The sequence below is a fragment of the Camarhynchus parvulus genome, chromosome 17, assembly GCF_901933205.1.
Source record: "Camarhynchus parvulus chromosome 17, STF_HiC, whole genome shotgun sequence".
NCBI classification, from domain to species: Eukaryota; Metazoa; Chordata; class Aves; order Passeriformes; family Thraupidae; genus Camarhynchus; species Camarhynchus parvulus.
In genome coordinates, this window is record NC_044587.1 from 2,925,923 (window position 1) to 2,940,506 (window position 14,584).

The following is a 14,584-nucleotide window of genomic DNA, read 5'->3' on the forward strand; positions in this document are numbered from 1 at the left end:
CTGCAAGCAGCAGTGATTGAGTGCAAATCACAACTGGCGAGATGGGGCTGGGGTCACCTTGAAGCATTCTCAAGGTGCAAGTGAAGTATTTCCAGCTGGGTTTAAGTAAATAAAGTTGTTTTGCCCTTATTTCTTCCTGCAGCTGTGGTACCTCTGCATTTCTGGGGAACATCTGCATGAAGATTTGGCCATAACACCCCAAGATTTCCCAAAACTACTCCTAGAAGTTAATGACAGACTAAATAACTGAAGATTAAACAATTTCAGGTCCTGCTTGGATGGGGTTTGGAGCACCCTGGGCTGTGGAAGGTGTCCCTGCCCATTGAACTGGGGCTGATCTTCAATTTCCCTCCCAACCCACCCCAATCTGTGACTTTGGCTCCTTCTCTTTTCTTTCAGCAAAGAATGAAGGTCATCACAGACCTTCTGCAGCCAAACAATGAAGGGCAGAAGCTTTTGGGACACAGAGCTTGGCTTGGCCACTGCAGAGCTGGGCTGGTGGCCCCTGACCCACCTGCAGAGCTCCAGATGTCACCTCCTGAAGGTCCAACATCTCCTGGAGCTGCAGCACCAAGCAGGGCTCGTTTGGAGAAGCTCCTGAGGACCAGAGTAACTCAGATCCAGTGGCAGCCACTGGTGGAGTTTCCAACAATGAATTCCAGAGGATCCTGGAGTGAAACCTGCAGGAGAGGAAGAGGAGAGGATGAGCAAAGTGTCCCCCATGGTGCTTCCCTCCACACAGCAGAGCCCTGGGGCCAAGAACAGAAAACTGGGGGCTGAGGAGCTCACCAAGAAGTTGGAAAAATGTTTTTTTTTTCCTGAATCTGTCTTGGGATGAGAAGATCAGCAAGAGAAAAACTCCTCTGGTGACATTTCTGCTGCTGTGAAGGTGAAGAGCTGGTGGCCACACAATCTTCTCCTCCACATCCAACCAAAACCAGTGGAATTTCTCACTGACAAGAAAAAGAAACAAAGAAAAGATTCCAGGCCTGGAATCCCTCCCCATGGTGGGTTTGGGTTCTATTTTACAGTATTTCTTTACCTTTCAGCACTTCCACTGCTGCTCTGATGAACTTTCCAGGCTCCACAGGGCAGGGGGGTCCTGGGGAAATCCCGCTGCAATCAACTCCAAGAAGAGATTCAACATCACGGGGGTTTAGGTGGAAACAGTAAACTTGATTTATTGAAAAAAAAAATCTATTACATTTATTCCTTTATTACACAGGTTTAAAATATTTAAAAATAGCTCTTATGGGCATTACACTTAAATTTTATGACATGTTTATTGGACTTTGAAGAAATGTACAATACGGCATTTGACACTATATTTTAAAAAGGGCCTTATGTACTAAAAGTTGGGGTTTTTTTTCCATAAGTTTTATTTTTCTTATCAACATTTGTTCAAGTCAATATATATTAAGGGGAGGAGGGAAATAAAATTACACAAAAAGAAGGTCTGCAAATACAAGTAGTAATTTTATTGCAATATACCGTAGCTAAGTGGTCTGGGGGGGATTGGAACAGTTGGGAGCTCAGTACAATTACAACACTGTGGAATTCAACAGAGGAAATTTTTATTCTTTTTTCCTTTTTTTTTCTTCTTCTTCTTCAAGCAGAGAAATCAAAGGAAAAAAAAAAAAAGCTCCCTTGATGATAAAATTGAGAACAGAATCCCATGACCTGGGCAGACACACAGGTGTGGACAAATATCAAAATAATCAGAAATATCAGGATATGGCTTTGCTCGGATGTGCAACCTTTCCTGCCCTTCCCGCTGTTGCCAAGGTGACTGAGAAGCTGAATTCCTTATTTATTATCCTAAATTCCTTTTCACTGCTCTGCTGCCCGGAGTCTGCAGTTTTTAGGGTAGCACCTTTTGGGGTTTTGTTTTTTTTTTTTCAATTCCCTAAAATGGGAGAGAGAGCACAGGAGAAGAAGGGAGAGGGATGGACACGGCTCCTCCAGGCCCCAAAAAGCACCTCTGGCATCGCCGCTCCCTCCAGCACGGCTCTGCCTCCCTCCCTCGGATGCTGCTGCTCTCAATTTGGGCAGGAGGGGGGAAAAGACATCATATATAGGCTTTTTTCACAGTGAATGTGATGTCTTTTCCTTGGTGGTGAAAAATCCCCCTTGAGCTGAACGCTCCGGGCCGAAGGATAATAATAATAATAATAATAATAATAATAATAATTTATAAAAACCCCACCTTGCAACAGTTATTTTCCAGCTGAGAGACCTGAAGAAGGAAAACGGGCAAGGAGGGAAAATGAATGGGAAAAGAAGAGGGCGTCAGCACGTTGGGAGCTGTGGAAGGAATAAAAAAAAAAAAAAGTGGGAAGAGCAGGAAAATTGCAAATTCCCCGGATTGCTGGGTGGGCAGCACTCCCATGGCTTCAGGACACCCAACATCTACAGAAATTAGCACCACAAACGTTCAGCCACTGAGGACAATCTGCTCTGCTTCCAACCGGGAAAAGGTGGATATCCTTGGGAAAACGAAAAAATAATAATAAGAAAAAAATTGTAAGGACATCCAATTTGTTTTTTGCTACATGGGCACATCCAAGGATGGAGAGGAGCAGGATTTGGACAGAAGAGATAAGAAGGTGCCATGCGTTTATCAGCAGCTAAAATCTGCCTGAAAGTGCCTAAAAAGCCAAGTGGGAGATTGGCCAGTGGCAGGGTATCCCCAGTGTTGTGTTAAAGTCATCAGATAGCACCACAGAGATATGTAAAAATAACTATAAAAAGCACCTTTTTTTTCCTTCTTTTTTTTTTTTTAGGTTTTTTTTTTTATTCTTGATATTCAGAGAGGACAAATGGATTTCCCCTGCCACTGGGATCTGCCACTGGGAATGGATTCAGGTTTAATTCTTATCATTTTAAAGGAATGCTGAAAGAAAAAAAGGAAGAATTCATTTAAAATATGGGTGTTAAGCAAGTGGATGAAAAGGCAGAGACTCAATGCAGATCCTGCTTTTAGATTAGGGGATTTGTAGGGAATTTTGTTAAAAGAGTGGCTTTAATTTCCTCATTTTGAAAGGAATCATTCCAAAAGGCATCTGCGGCTCAGGGGGCTGGTTTGCAGCTGATCCTGGGGGAAATTCCAAGGCTCCAGATCCCAGTTTGGGGCTGGGAAGAGGCAGAAGAGGGGACAGGAGCTGCTGTCTTCATTCCCAGCTGGAAGCTTGGCTGGGATGGGGTGGCTTCAACACAGACAAGGTCACTTGCATGGTTTGAAGGCGGAAACATTCCAACATTTCAAATAAAATACGACACAAATATTTACGACACAAACATACAAAAATAGAAGCACCTTTAAGACAAGGCAAAGAGATGCCCAGTGTGACCTTGAGTCAGCACTTTGGAAAATGTGGAATGAGGCAAACTCAGCAGAGGAAACATGGAAAATTCTGGAATTGGCCACGCTGGAGCTGATCCAAACCTCGTGGAAGGCAACAAAACCCCTCTGAGGAGCTTCAGATCCAGGACTGCCAGGACTTCAACATTGAGCTGGACATGAGGAATTTCAAGTTTTTTCCATTTTTTTTTTCTTCCTTAGGAACAAACAAAAGCTTCCTGGTGAGAAGAGGAGGAGGAGGAGTTTGCAGGAGGAGTTTGCTGGAGGTGGGCTCAGCTCGGTGGCAGCAGGGACAGGGCCAGGTCTCCGTGTGTGGCTGTTGGTCATGAGATTCCATATCCATCCTGGGAATGGCTGAGGGGGGCACAGAGGGGCTGGGGCAAAACCAGGGACACAACAAAATAGGTGGGGAGGAGGGGAAAAAAAAATAATAACCCATCGCTGTCCAGTTTCAGACCGTGCACGTGACGAGGAATTCTTTTTTTTCTCCTTTTTTTTTTCTTTTTTCTCTTTTTCTGTTTTTAATTAAATGGCGCAATGAGGTTACGAGGTTGCTCATTTGGAGACTAGGTTCAGGTGGCTCTTTTAGCCCAGGAAGCAAGCTGGTCCCACCTCGAATCCAAATTTCTGTGCCGCTTCTCCGAAGTCATTGAACATGATGTCGACTATGGGGACCTGCTCCACTTTGGGCGTGTTGATTTCCAGGATGGTTTTCTGGTAGCCCTTCCTTGCCTGGAATGAGGGAAAGAGGAGCTCTGAGGATGCCTCCACGCCAACATCAGCACAACTGAATAATCACCACTCTGCTGGGAATGTGGGGTTGATTTTTGCTGGGAATTTTTGGACCCAAATTGGAGTCACCACCATCCAAATAAATTTATTTGCACGTTTAACACATGTGCTGAAAAACCCTTGGGAGATGCCCAGACCTTGGAGCAGAAGCAGATCGTGACACTCTAACTCTGCTCCAGCACATTTCCAAGCTGGAATGGGAGCCTAGAAAAGTTTGGGCTGTGGAAAGGTTGTTTTCCCTCCCCCAGGACACACCTGGCTTCTTGGGCAAATGATAACAATTTAATTTGAATACATTAGTGAAAAGATCACATTTAAAGCTTGGTGGAATTCACAAGGTGCTGCTGTCTTTTTATCATGCCTGGTGGCCATGGAGTTGTTTCCAAAATATAAATAATTATTAGAGGAGCAGAAGTACCCCCTGAGGGCATACAAAGCTGCACAAACAAGAGAATTTATGGAGCAGCTTTGGGCTCTACCTTTCCCTGTGATTTGTGTGGCTTGGGAGAACAGGCTGGAGCACAGCTATGAGGAAGGGCTGGAAGTTCAGGAAAAACATGTTCACATTATGGGAAGAACATCAGCCCTGGCTTCAGCAGCCTCAACACTACAGCAGGACCGCTGTGGCAACCCCGTGTGGGGCAGCCCAACCTCATCTCCACAGGGTAGAGCTCAATCCTGGAATCATTTAGGATGGAAAAGACCTTTAGGATCGAGTCCAACCATTAACCCAGCACAGCTGAGCCCATCAATTGGATAGGTTGTAGCACTCGCTCCCAAAAAAGACATAAAAGCACCTCTAAACTCCTGGTGGAGTTCTCTAAATTCCTAACAGCCTTTTTATGGGTCTAAGAGTCAGAGTAAAATCATCTTTAATGTCGGGAATCAATTGTAAACCCCAGACTCCTTTTAAGTAAATAGATAAATCTCAAATATCCTGCCTGTGCTTTGGGCAGCACGATCTGCCAGGGTAGCAGATTAATCCAATTTATCTGCCCAAAAGGTGGAGGTTTTCAGGAGGCTCATCCCCTTTAAAACGTGCAACACATGCTCCTCCAGCAAGCCTGAGTTTCAGAAGGGGAAGGGAGAGAAGGCCCTTTTCCCCAAGGATGTTATGTCAGCAGGAGACACGAAAAACTTGAGGATAAACTTCTCCTGAGTGTTTCCAGAAGGGGGATGGATGCCCTTTCCCTCTCCAGGAATGTGTTAAAAGTTCTAATCTGATTTTCCTCATTGCTCCATCAGTAAAAAAATCGGTTTGTGCCAGAACAGAAGCGTTTCAATCTCAAATTACACGAGGAGCTTTTTCTGTCAAACATCTCAATCTTTCTGTCCCGTGGGCTCCAAGTGCTGCAGTTCCAGAGGGTGGGAATTATTCATATTTTTACACCAGCAAGCTGGGGCTCAAAATAAATGCATGCAACACCTGCTTTGCCAAATTTTTATCTCCTGAGGGCAGAATTTTCAGAGTTTAAACCCAAATCAAGCATCCAAGAGGAGTTAGAAGAAAAGGGAGGACATGAGACACCTTGGGAAATTGTGGCTCAGCTTGTGCACCCCATGAGCAGCCCAGACCAGAGCCCTCCTGGGGCTGCAAAAACAAAAATTCCAACCAAGCCCTTCCTGCTTTACCTCCCAGAATTCCTGAAAGCAGTTACAAAGATCACTTTCAACCCTGAAAATTTCCAACGCAAATTTTCAGAATTCCTGAAAGCCGTTACAAAGATCCTTGGCAAACCTGCAAATTTCCAACCCCAGTTTTCAGAATTTCTGAAAGCAGTTACAAAGATCCTTATCAAACCCTGTAAATTCCCAACCCCAGTTTTCAGAATTTCTGGAAGCAGTCACAAAGGTCTTTATCAAACCCTGCAAATTTCCAACCCAATTTCCAACCTCAATTTTCAGAATTTCTGAAAGCAGTCACAAAGATCCTTATCAAACCATGCAAATGTCCAACCCAACCGGGCGCCATCGCTCGCCTCTCTCCGTGTGAGGAATTGGGTGAGAATAAAAGCCCAGAGAGGATTTTAAAACAACAAGCAGCACTTTTAGGCAGATAAAATGGATGAATCAGATTAATTTGACTCCTGGACATGCTGCAGCTTCCAGCAGGATCACAGATTCCCACGGAATCATTTATTTCCAATTTAGGGAAGAGCACGTTGATGTCTCCCATATCAAGGACCCTGAAGCACCAGAAATTTGGGGGTGATCTGCTCTGGGGAACATGGTGCTGGGCAAGCAGGGGAGGGCACAGAGGTGTCCCCAAGGTGTCCCCAGGGCCAGGAGCCCCCACGTACCGCGCAGCCGTCGAGGGCAGGTCGGATGTAGGGGTTGTTGTCGTAGGACATCTCCTCATCGTTGGAGCCCAGGAAGCGGATGGCCTTGTCGTAGCTGTTGGTGGTGGCATCGTGCCAGGCCACCGACTGGTAGCAGTTGTAGGTGAGGTTCTGGCGGGCCGAGGCGCTCAGCAGACGCAGGAAGGTCATCTGCACCACCCCGATGGGGTTCCCGTCCGAGTCCACGTAGGAGAGCTGGGAGAGGGGGACAAGGGACAACACTGGGCAGTGAGGGACAGGGAGACACAGCTGGGGGCTCTGAGGGACACCAGGGTCACCAGCACAGACTCTGATCCTGAGGGACACCAGTGTCACCATAGACACTGATCATGAGGGACACCAGGGTCACCAGCACAAACAGCTCCTGACGGACACCAGGGTCACCACAGACACTGCTCCTGAGGGACACCAGGATCACCAGCACAAACAGCTCCTGAGGGACACCAGTGTCATCAACACAGACACTGCTCCTGAGGGACACCAGTGTTACCACAAACACTGCTCATGAGGGACACCAGGGTCACCACAGAGTTCCTGCTTTGCTCACTCAAGAACTTTTTTTCTCCCTGCTGGATGGGGCGAAGGTGTGAGCAAAAAAATTAAATCTAAGGAGGGCAGGGGGAAATAGACAAGGGGATTTCAGCCCTGGCTGCCAGAGGGTGGGAATTTGGGGAGATGTCTCAAGTTTAAGCCGATATTGGGCATATTTCTCCAGCTTTTGAAGAGGAGAGAAGGTGAATTTCTGTGAGGGTTCAGGGCTTTATTTTCCTGTCCTGTCTGACACAAATTTCTGACTGCTGGGGGTGTTTTGTTCTGCACACCCTGGGGTATTCTCCATTCATTTTTCCTGGGGTTTGAAGCAATCCTGGCACTGCTGGTGACGACTGGGGGCTGCCCTGGTTGGAAAAGCTCAGCTCAGGTAAAGGGAAAATGGATTTGCTGCCCTGCTGTGAACACAGATTGTGAATCCCAGTCTTGCACACTGGGATTTGCTCCATTCTTCCCACCAGGCTCCTTTTTCTCCCATGCAGGAGAATTTATTCCTACAAAAAAAAAATTATTGAAACCCAATCCCAGCACTTGGGGGATTCAGGACTTTGTGGGACTTTCACAGCCCACAAAATGAGTTTTTGCAGGTATGAACTGACTGCGCTTGAGGTGGCATCTCCAAACCACTGCCCTGGATGGACTGAGGGTTTCTTTAGAAACAACCAGGAACAAAACCCAGGCACCCAACCAGCGTGGATTTCCTCCAGGTGCCACCAACCCTCGAGTTGTGGTGCAGGCTGCAAACAGTAGAAGAGATTGATTGATAACCACAAGAAAACACTGAATTAAAAGAGATAATCCAAATAAACAAAGATACCAACCGGTTTGTCAGGATGCTGCTGCACTGTCCTCCTGAGAGTTAAATGTGACTGACCAGGAGAGAGCCACGCATGCCAGGAGGAGCTACCAGAAAGCCACCAGCACGTGGAAGGAAGGCGACAAAAAATGCCAAGGACTTGTCACACACCCCATGTGGCACTACTGAGCTGCAGGACTTTCTCTTATTTAGTTTTATTTCAAACCAGTGCTTGCTTTGCAGCCTGGCTGCCTTTTAAGGGCTCTTTTGTAGTTCAGGCTGTGCAGATTTTGGTGAAGCCCTGTCCCAGCTTTCCAGCTGGTGCCACTGGGAGCTGGTTTTGTGCACAATGTTTGCACAGTTTGGGAAAATCCAATATTTTCCTCTTTTCTCTGTGCTGGGAGGTGTCATGTGGCTGAGAGGGATGGGATGGGATGGGATGGGATGGGATGGGATGGGATGGGATGGGATGGGATGGGATGGGATGGGATGGGATGGGATGGGATGGGATGATGGGTGGGATGGGATGGGATGGGTGCAGACGTCGTTAGAGCTGCTGGGAATTGTGTGTAACACACACAGAGAAAAAACACCTGCAAGCCTCTTATCCCTCTAAACACAGCTTGGCTGCATCCTGAGGAAAGGTAAGGAATTGGCTCCAAGGGCTTTGTGGAATTGATTAATGATGGTGTGGGAGCATCAAACCCAGCTGGTTTGGTTGTATTTCATATTTACTGCATCCCTCTCACTTCAGGCGTCTCCAGAAGAAAGGCAGCACCTGCCCAGCTGTGCAATCCCAGGATTTATATGGAGCCCCCGGCAGCACTGGAAATCTTCCCCTCAGCTTTGGGGCTCCCCAAGGATTCAGCCCCTCAAGACAGCAGGAACTTCTCCATGGAGTAACAGGAGCAGAGTTACACCCAGAGAGGAACTCAAACTCCTTTGGATTCTGCCCATCCACACACAAATTACAGCTGAGTCAAATGTCTCCTCAATTTACCAATCTCATGGTTCCAAATACTGACTGAGGCAAAATCACAGCTAATCTTAAAATAAATAAATAAATAAATAAACCTTTTATGGTCTGTGTGTTTGACTGTTTTGTGGTTTGCTTAGGTAGGTCTTCCACATACTGGTGGCTCTTTTTATTTTTCCAAATAGAAAAAGCAGGACAGGTAAAAAAAAAAAAAAGGCAGGGAAATGACAACACAAAAGGACGGAACAAAGAGCTCCAAGTAGCACCAGAAATGTTTTTATCTGAAAGAGAATAAGCCCTAAGCTCTAGGCTGGCAACTGAGCCTCTAACAGAGCTGGGAAAAGGAGAAGCAGGGGAGATGGAGAAGTGGAGGTACTTGGAACATTAACTGATGAAGTGCTCTGTAATTAAGCTATGAGTAGCTGCCCTCCAAGGAGCCAGGAGGCTGAAGCCTTGGCTCTGCAGCCTGATTTGGTGATGCAGAGAAGCCCCAGAAGCCGTGTCCTCCTCGAGGGCAGGGTCAGAGCAAAATGTGTTTTAGTGGCGATGGAATGCGGAAAACGTGGGAAACAACCAGGGCTTGGGTTGTTTGCCCTTTAAGGTGGAAGCTGGGGCAGGAACCCCTGCCCTGGGGAGGGGACAACTCAGTGGGACACAGCAGAGCATCTCCTGGCCCTGGGCAGGCTGGTTGTGTCCATGGAATATTTGCTTGTTCCCACATTCTCCTGGTTTGACTGAGCTCCTTTCGTGCATCCCGCTGATTCTACAGGAACTGGTGGGCCAGGGGACATTTCTGGGGCTGAAGACACAAATCTGACATCCCTGCCCAGCACTGGGGGTCACTGTGGGAATGAGCTCCCCACAATGTGCATGTCCTGTTACCAGATAAGAAACCAGAGCTTTTCCTGGTTTATGCCTTGTTTGACCTCGAAACAGCTCTTCCCCCATTAAAAAATCCTTAATTGTGACTCAGTCAAATTCTTTTCCACTACACTTGGCTGGAAATCTTCCTTTAAATAAATGACTTTGGTTCTCCCAAGCTCTGGGGTCAGCATGGGAGTCCCCAGAGTGGTTCATCTCCACATGGGGACAAAATCCACCCTCTAGGGCACCCTGGAGAGGCCAGAGATGTGCAGCTCCTCCCCTGGGTCCCAGCACAGTGCCCAGCTCGGGGCTGGAGCAGCATTTTAGGGATCTCTCAGCTCTTGGGGTAAGGCAGTATTGCTGCGGGACAGCAACAAGGGGACAGCAACGTGGGGACACCCAAAATGGGGACTGGGGAAGAGACAACAACAGCTCTCCCTGTGGGATGGAGTGTTCCCTGTGGGATGGAGCTCTCCCTGTGGGATGGAGTTCTCCCTGTGGGATGCAGCTCTCCCTGTGGGATGCAGCTCTCCCTGTGGGATGCAGCTTTCCTTGAGGGATGGAGCTCTCCCTGTGGGATGGAGTGTTCCCTGTGGGATGGAGCACTCCCTGTGGGATGGAGCTCTCCCTGTGGGATGCAGCTTTCCTTGAGGGATGGAGCACTCCCTGTGGGATGGAGTGTTCCCTGTGGGATGCAACTCTCCCTGTGGGATGCAACTCTCCCTGTGGGATGGAGCACTCCCTGTTGGATGCAGAATTCCCTGTGGGATGCAGCTTTCCTTGAGGGATGGAGCTCTTCCTCTGGGATGGAGTGTTCCCTGTGGGATGGAGCACTCCCTGTTGGATGCAGAATTCCCTGTGGGATGCAGCTCTCCTGCAGAGCTCTGTGCAGACAGAGCTGCCCCAGGGTCCCCATGGTGTCCCCAGGACACCCCCGTGTCCCCTTCTAACCCCGGGCAAAGCTCAGCTCCCCAGTCCCCAGTGAGGCAGACTGGAACAGAGCCCCCCAGAGGCTTTGGGCTCTCTCTCAGAATTCCACCTTAAACACCTCCATGTGTCTGGCAGGGGGGTTAGTCCAGCATGCAGAGGGCAGCAGCGTGGCCATACCAAAGCAGGTGCCAAGCTCTGATTCAGGGCCAGGGTTAGCCACTTACCAAGGACCCCCGCTTGTATTGACTATACCATGTGGAAGGCTGCTCTTTGGGCCAACGAGCCATTTTACTCTGTAAAATATGACAGGGGGTTAAAGGAAACAGCAAGCACCAGGATGCTTCTTACCAGTTTACCGCGCTTGAATTCACTGAACCACGAGCCTGGGTTTTCCTTGGGCCAGGAAGTAATTCTAGCCTAGTTTGTGGACAGCAAGGAGGGAAGAGAGAAAGAAAAAAAAATATAATCAAAATTAAAAAGTTTACTTTCATTCCAGAGTCTGCATGTCTTATTGAAACTGTCCAACGTGCTTTAAAATGTTTTTAAAAATTTGTATACATCAGTAATGGGAGCAGAAGGTGGCTCTGAAGCTGAGGAGATGGAGTGGTGCTGCTGGCACCAGCCTCCCTTGCTAAGGGCTGTCTCTGCCTCCTAGGAACTTGGGATGCAAATCCAGCAGTGGCAGGAAAATTAAAAGGAAAGACAGAGAGGGAAAAAAGAAGCATGGGTGGGAAAAGGTGCATTGATCTTCGTGTGGAGGGCAGTGTTGGTGCTGGAGAAGCCTGGTGCCTCTCTAGTGCCAAATCCAGGTGCTGTGGGGCTGGGAAAGGCAAAGGATGTGATGCAGGAAAAGCCTCTGGCTGCCTGAGGTGCTGGACACACAGGATGGAGCTCCAGGTACCCACAGGGGTGACCTGGACAAGGAATCAGCCACCAGAGCATCCTGAAGGCAGCCCCAGCTCAGCAGCTGGGCCAGAGCACAAGGAAGGAGCGTGGCTGCTCCCTCAGCCTCCCACAACGCCCTCATTTGGGCTGGAAATCTCTGCTAAAGCAGCAGCCCAGCTGCAGGTGAGTGGGGACTGCCCTGCCCTTTGCAGGATGTCACCTGCAGAGCAAATCCCAGAGTTTGTGCTGGGGGAGGGATTAGCTGAGAGGACCTGTCGCAGACATCTTTTATGAAAAATCCTTTCCTTAGGATTTTTTCCTCCTGAGAAGCTGAGAGGCCTCGGGAACAAAATGTAAACAATGATTATCTGCTGGTGTGGAATGCAACAGGTGGATCTGTGATTGGTCTCATGTGGCTGTTTGTAATTAATGGCCAATCACAGCACAGCTGGCTCGGACAGAGAGTCTGGGACAGCTGCCTTTGTTATTCATTCTTTTCTATTCTATTCTTAGCTTAGCTAGCCTTCTGAGATGAAACCTTTTCTTCTATTCTTTTAGTATAGTTTTAATGTAGTATATATCATAAAATAACAAATCAAGCTTTCTGAAACATGGAGTCAGATCCTCATCTCTTCCTGTGAACACTATCACAAGGAGCCACGGCTAAAACTCTGCTGTGCCTCATCACAAACCCACCCAGGGCTGGGGTGGTGCCTCTTTGCATCCCCCCGGGTGGGAGAACTTTTTTCTTATGGATCCCAGCAGGAAATTTGTATTTGAGGAGTTCTGCAGCTCCACAGAGCCCCTTGCTGAACCAGCACAGCAGGAGCTCAGGCCCCTGCAAGATCATGGCCAGACTCTGCTTTTTGAGCTGTCAAATTTTGAGGAAAAACACAGCTCACTGATGCAAAGCAAGAGGAAATCCATCTCCTCTTTAAACAGCCCCAAGAAAAACTCAGGGAGGATTTATGTGGCGTGTGCTTTGTGCTGTGCTGACACACATTTCTGGTGGATGAAATGCAGCAGGAGAACAGCTCAGCTTTGTCACAGCTGGAGCACAACTGTGACACTGGCACAGCTCCCCCCAGGCTGAATTGTTGTGTTTCTGCTTGGCCTGTGCCACAGCTGGTCCCCAGGCAGCAGGAAGAGCAGCTCTGGAAAACAGAGTGCAGGGATACAGGACAAAAATGATGGGGATGGCTGAGCTAAGAGCATCATTACACAAATCACTTCATCAACCTTGTGCAGCGGTGCCAGGGAGAGCTCTGAGCCTGCTTGCAATCATTTAGGATCATTTACCCACAAGGAACAGCAGGAAAAATGACAGGAGGTAAACATTTATCTGCTCTGCCTGGAAACACAGGGAGGGGAGGGGAATCAGTGGTGCTTGGGCATGCAGGGCTGTGGGAGGGAATGAGTTAAACAGAGCTCCCAATTCCTGCACCAACACACAACCCCTGCCTTGGACAGCATAGTGCAAAAAATTTAGGTTTTACCATTTATTATGGTATAATAAATTATACCATTTATTATTATTGCCTGGGAAACCATCAGAGGTTTGGCCCAAATCACAGTTTAAATCTGATTTTTTCTCTTTGTCAACATATTCTGTGTTATTGTAGAAGCTAATGTTGTGTAACAAAGGAACATTCTGGATCTTGGATCCTTCCTTGCTGCTGTTCAATTGGCTGCCTATGAATATTGATATCAGGAAACCATCTATCACCAGGATAGAGGGGAAAGCAAAGGTGGTGTGGACTTACTCCTTCAGATTTCTTATCAGGGAAGATGCAGGTCTCTCCACCAGCTGTGAAATTACAGTAAACTTTGAAAGAGTCCCTGGAACACCCCTGGTTGGGATCAACCCAGTATTCACCTGGATGCGGGGAGAGAAGGGAACAAAGGATCAGCTCAGAGGGCACTTCAGCAACCTCCTCACCTGGGGTGTTTCCCCTCTCATGGGTTATTATTTATAAGTAGTTATAAATAATAATTCTCATGGGTTATTATTTATAAGTAGCTTTTGAAAGCTGGTCATGCTCTGGCACCAGCTGAAGAAGGTTTTTCATCCCATATCCCCATTTTTAGAACAGAACATTTCAGCTGGAAGGGTTATCCAATGATATCCAGCCCAGCTCTACATATTCCTTTTCCACCACCCACATCCCCCATGGACTCCCCGAATTCCTGCTCTTCCACCCCTCCCTTCTGTGTGAAGCTGCAGAACCCCCAGAATTCCCTACACTCCCCCTTTCCTGGGACACACCATCAGGGAAATCAGGGTGGCAGAGCTGCAGGTCCTTGCAGGTGCGTGCTGGGTTGTGCTGAGTGCCCAGGGGATGCTTCATCTGCTCGATTTCCAGTTTCAAGGAGTTCAGGGAGCCAAAAATCTCCTCCATGCCATCAGCATAGTCCATGTAGTTGTCAGCATTGCCATCATCCAGCAGCTGGCTGGCATCAATGTTCCTCCTGGTCCTCTTGGCAGCCTGGATGGGCAGGGGCTGGATGACTTCTCCAGGAGGACCCTGATTTTTGGGGGGAAATAAAGGACACAACTTCTCATTCCATTGGGAAAAGGACATGAGAAATGGACAAAGCAGCAACATCCCAAAATACACATTGGACATGGGAAACAGCCATGGATGGGGCTGATAAAACCTCTGGCTTCAACATTTTCCACCTTCCACTGTCCTCTTCCCATCAATAATTCCTCCCTTCCCATCCTTTCTCCCCCAGTGTCTCCAAGAGTTTCCAACCCATTGCTAGGATTGGAAAGGAATTTTTGCCCAGAGATTTTTTCTGCTTCCCAAATTCCAGCACCCATGAGGTCCGAACCTCATTTCATCCCTCACTTTATGGGTTCTACTTACAGGAGGCCCTGGGGGCCCAGGAAGACCTGATTCACCCTTGGGACCTGTGGGACCCTGCATGGAAAAACAAGGGAAAATCAGGAGTCACTCAGGAGAATTCACCTGGCACTTTTATCACATCCCAAACACTATTTTAATTAATGAAACTTCATTTTTTGTCCCTTCAGGCACACAAGAGGAGTCTACCTGTACCCACATCTCAAGAAAATGGTATTTTTGGTT

At 47.8% G+C, this 14,584-nt stretch overlaps 1 protein-coding gene across 1 annotated transcript in view; it reads right to left on the reverse strand.

The window, feature by feature from the left end:
* Window positions 1-1,155: 1,155 nt before the first annotated feature.
* Window positions 1,156-14,584, reverse strand: part of COL5A1 (collagen type V alpha 1 chain) — a 136,325-nt gene continuing 122,896 nt past the window's right edge. Inside the window, exons 61-66 of the mRNA XM_030961684.1 lie at window positions 14,363-14,416; window positions 13,759-14,017; window positions 13,256-13,368; window positions 10,956-11,024; window positions 6,454-6,687; window positions 1,156-4,093 (exon numbers count right to left, since the gene is read on the reverse strand). Coding sequence (XP_030817544.1) covers window positions 3,947-4,093; window positions 6,454-6,687; window positions 10,956-11,024; window positions 13,256-13,368; window positions 13,759-14,017; window positions 14,363-14,416 — 876 coding nt within the window. The 3' untranslated portion in view covers window positions 1,156-3,946. The remainder of the gene's footprint in view (window positions 4,094-6,453; window positions 6,688-10,955; window positions 11,025-13,255; window positions 13,369-13,758; window positions 14,018-14,362; window positions 14,417-14,584) is intronic.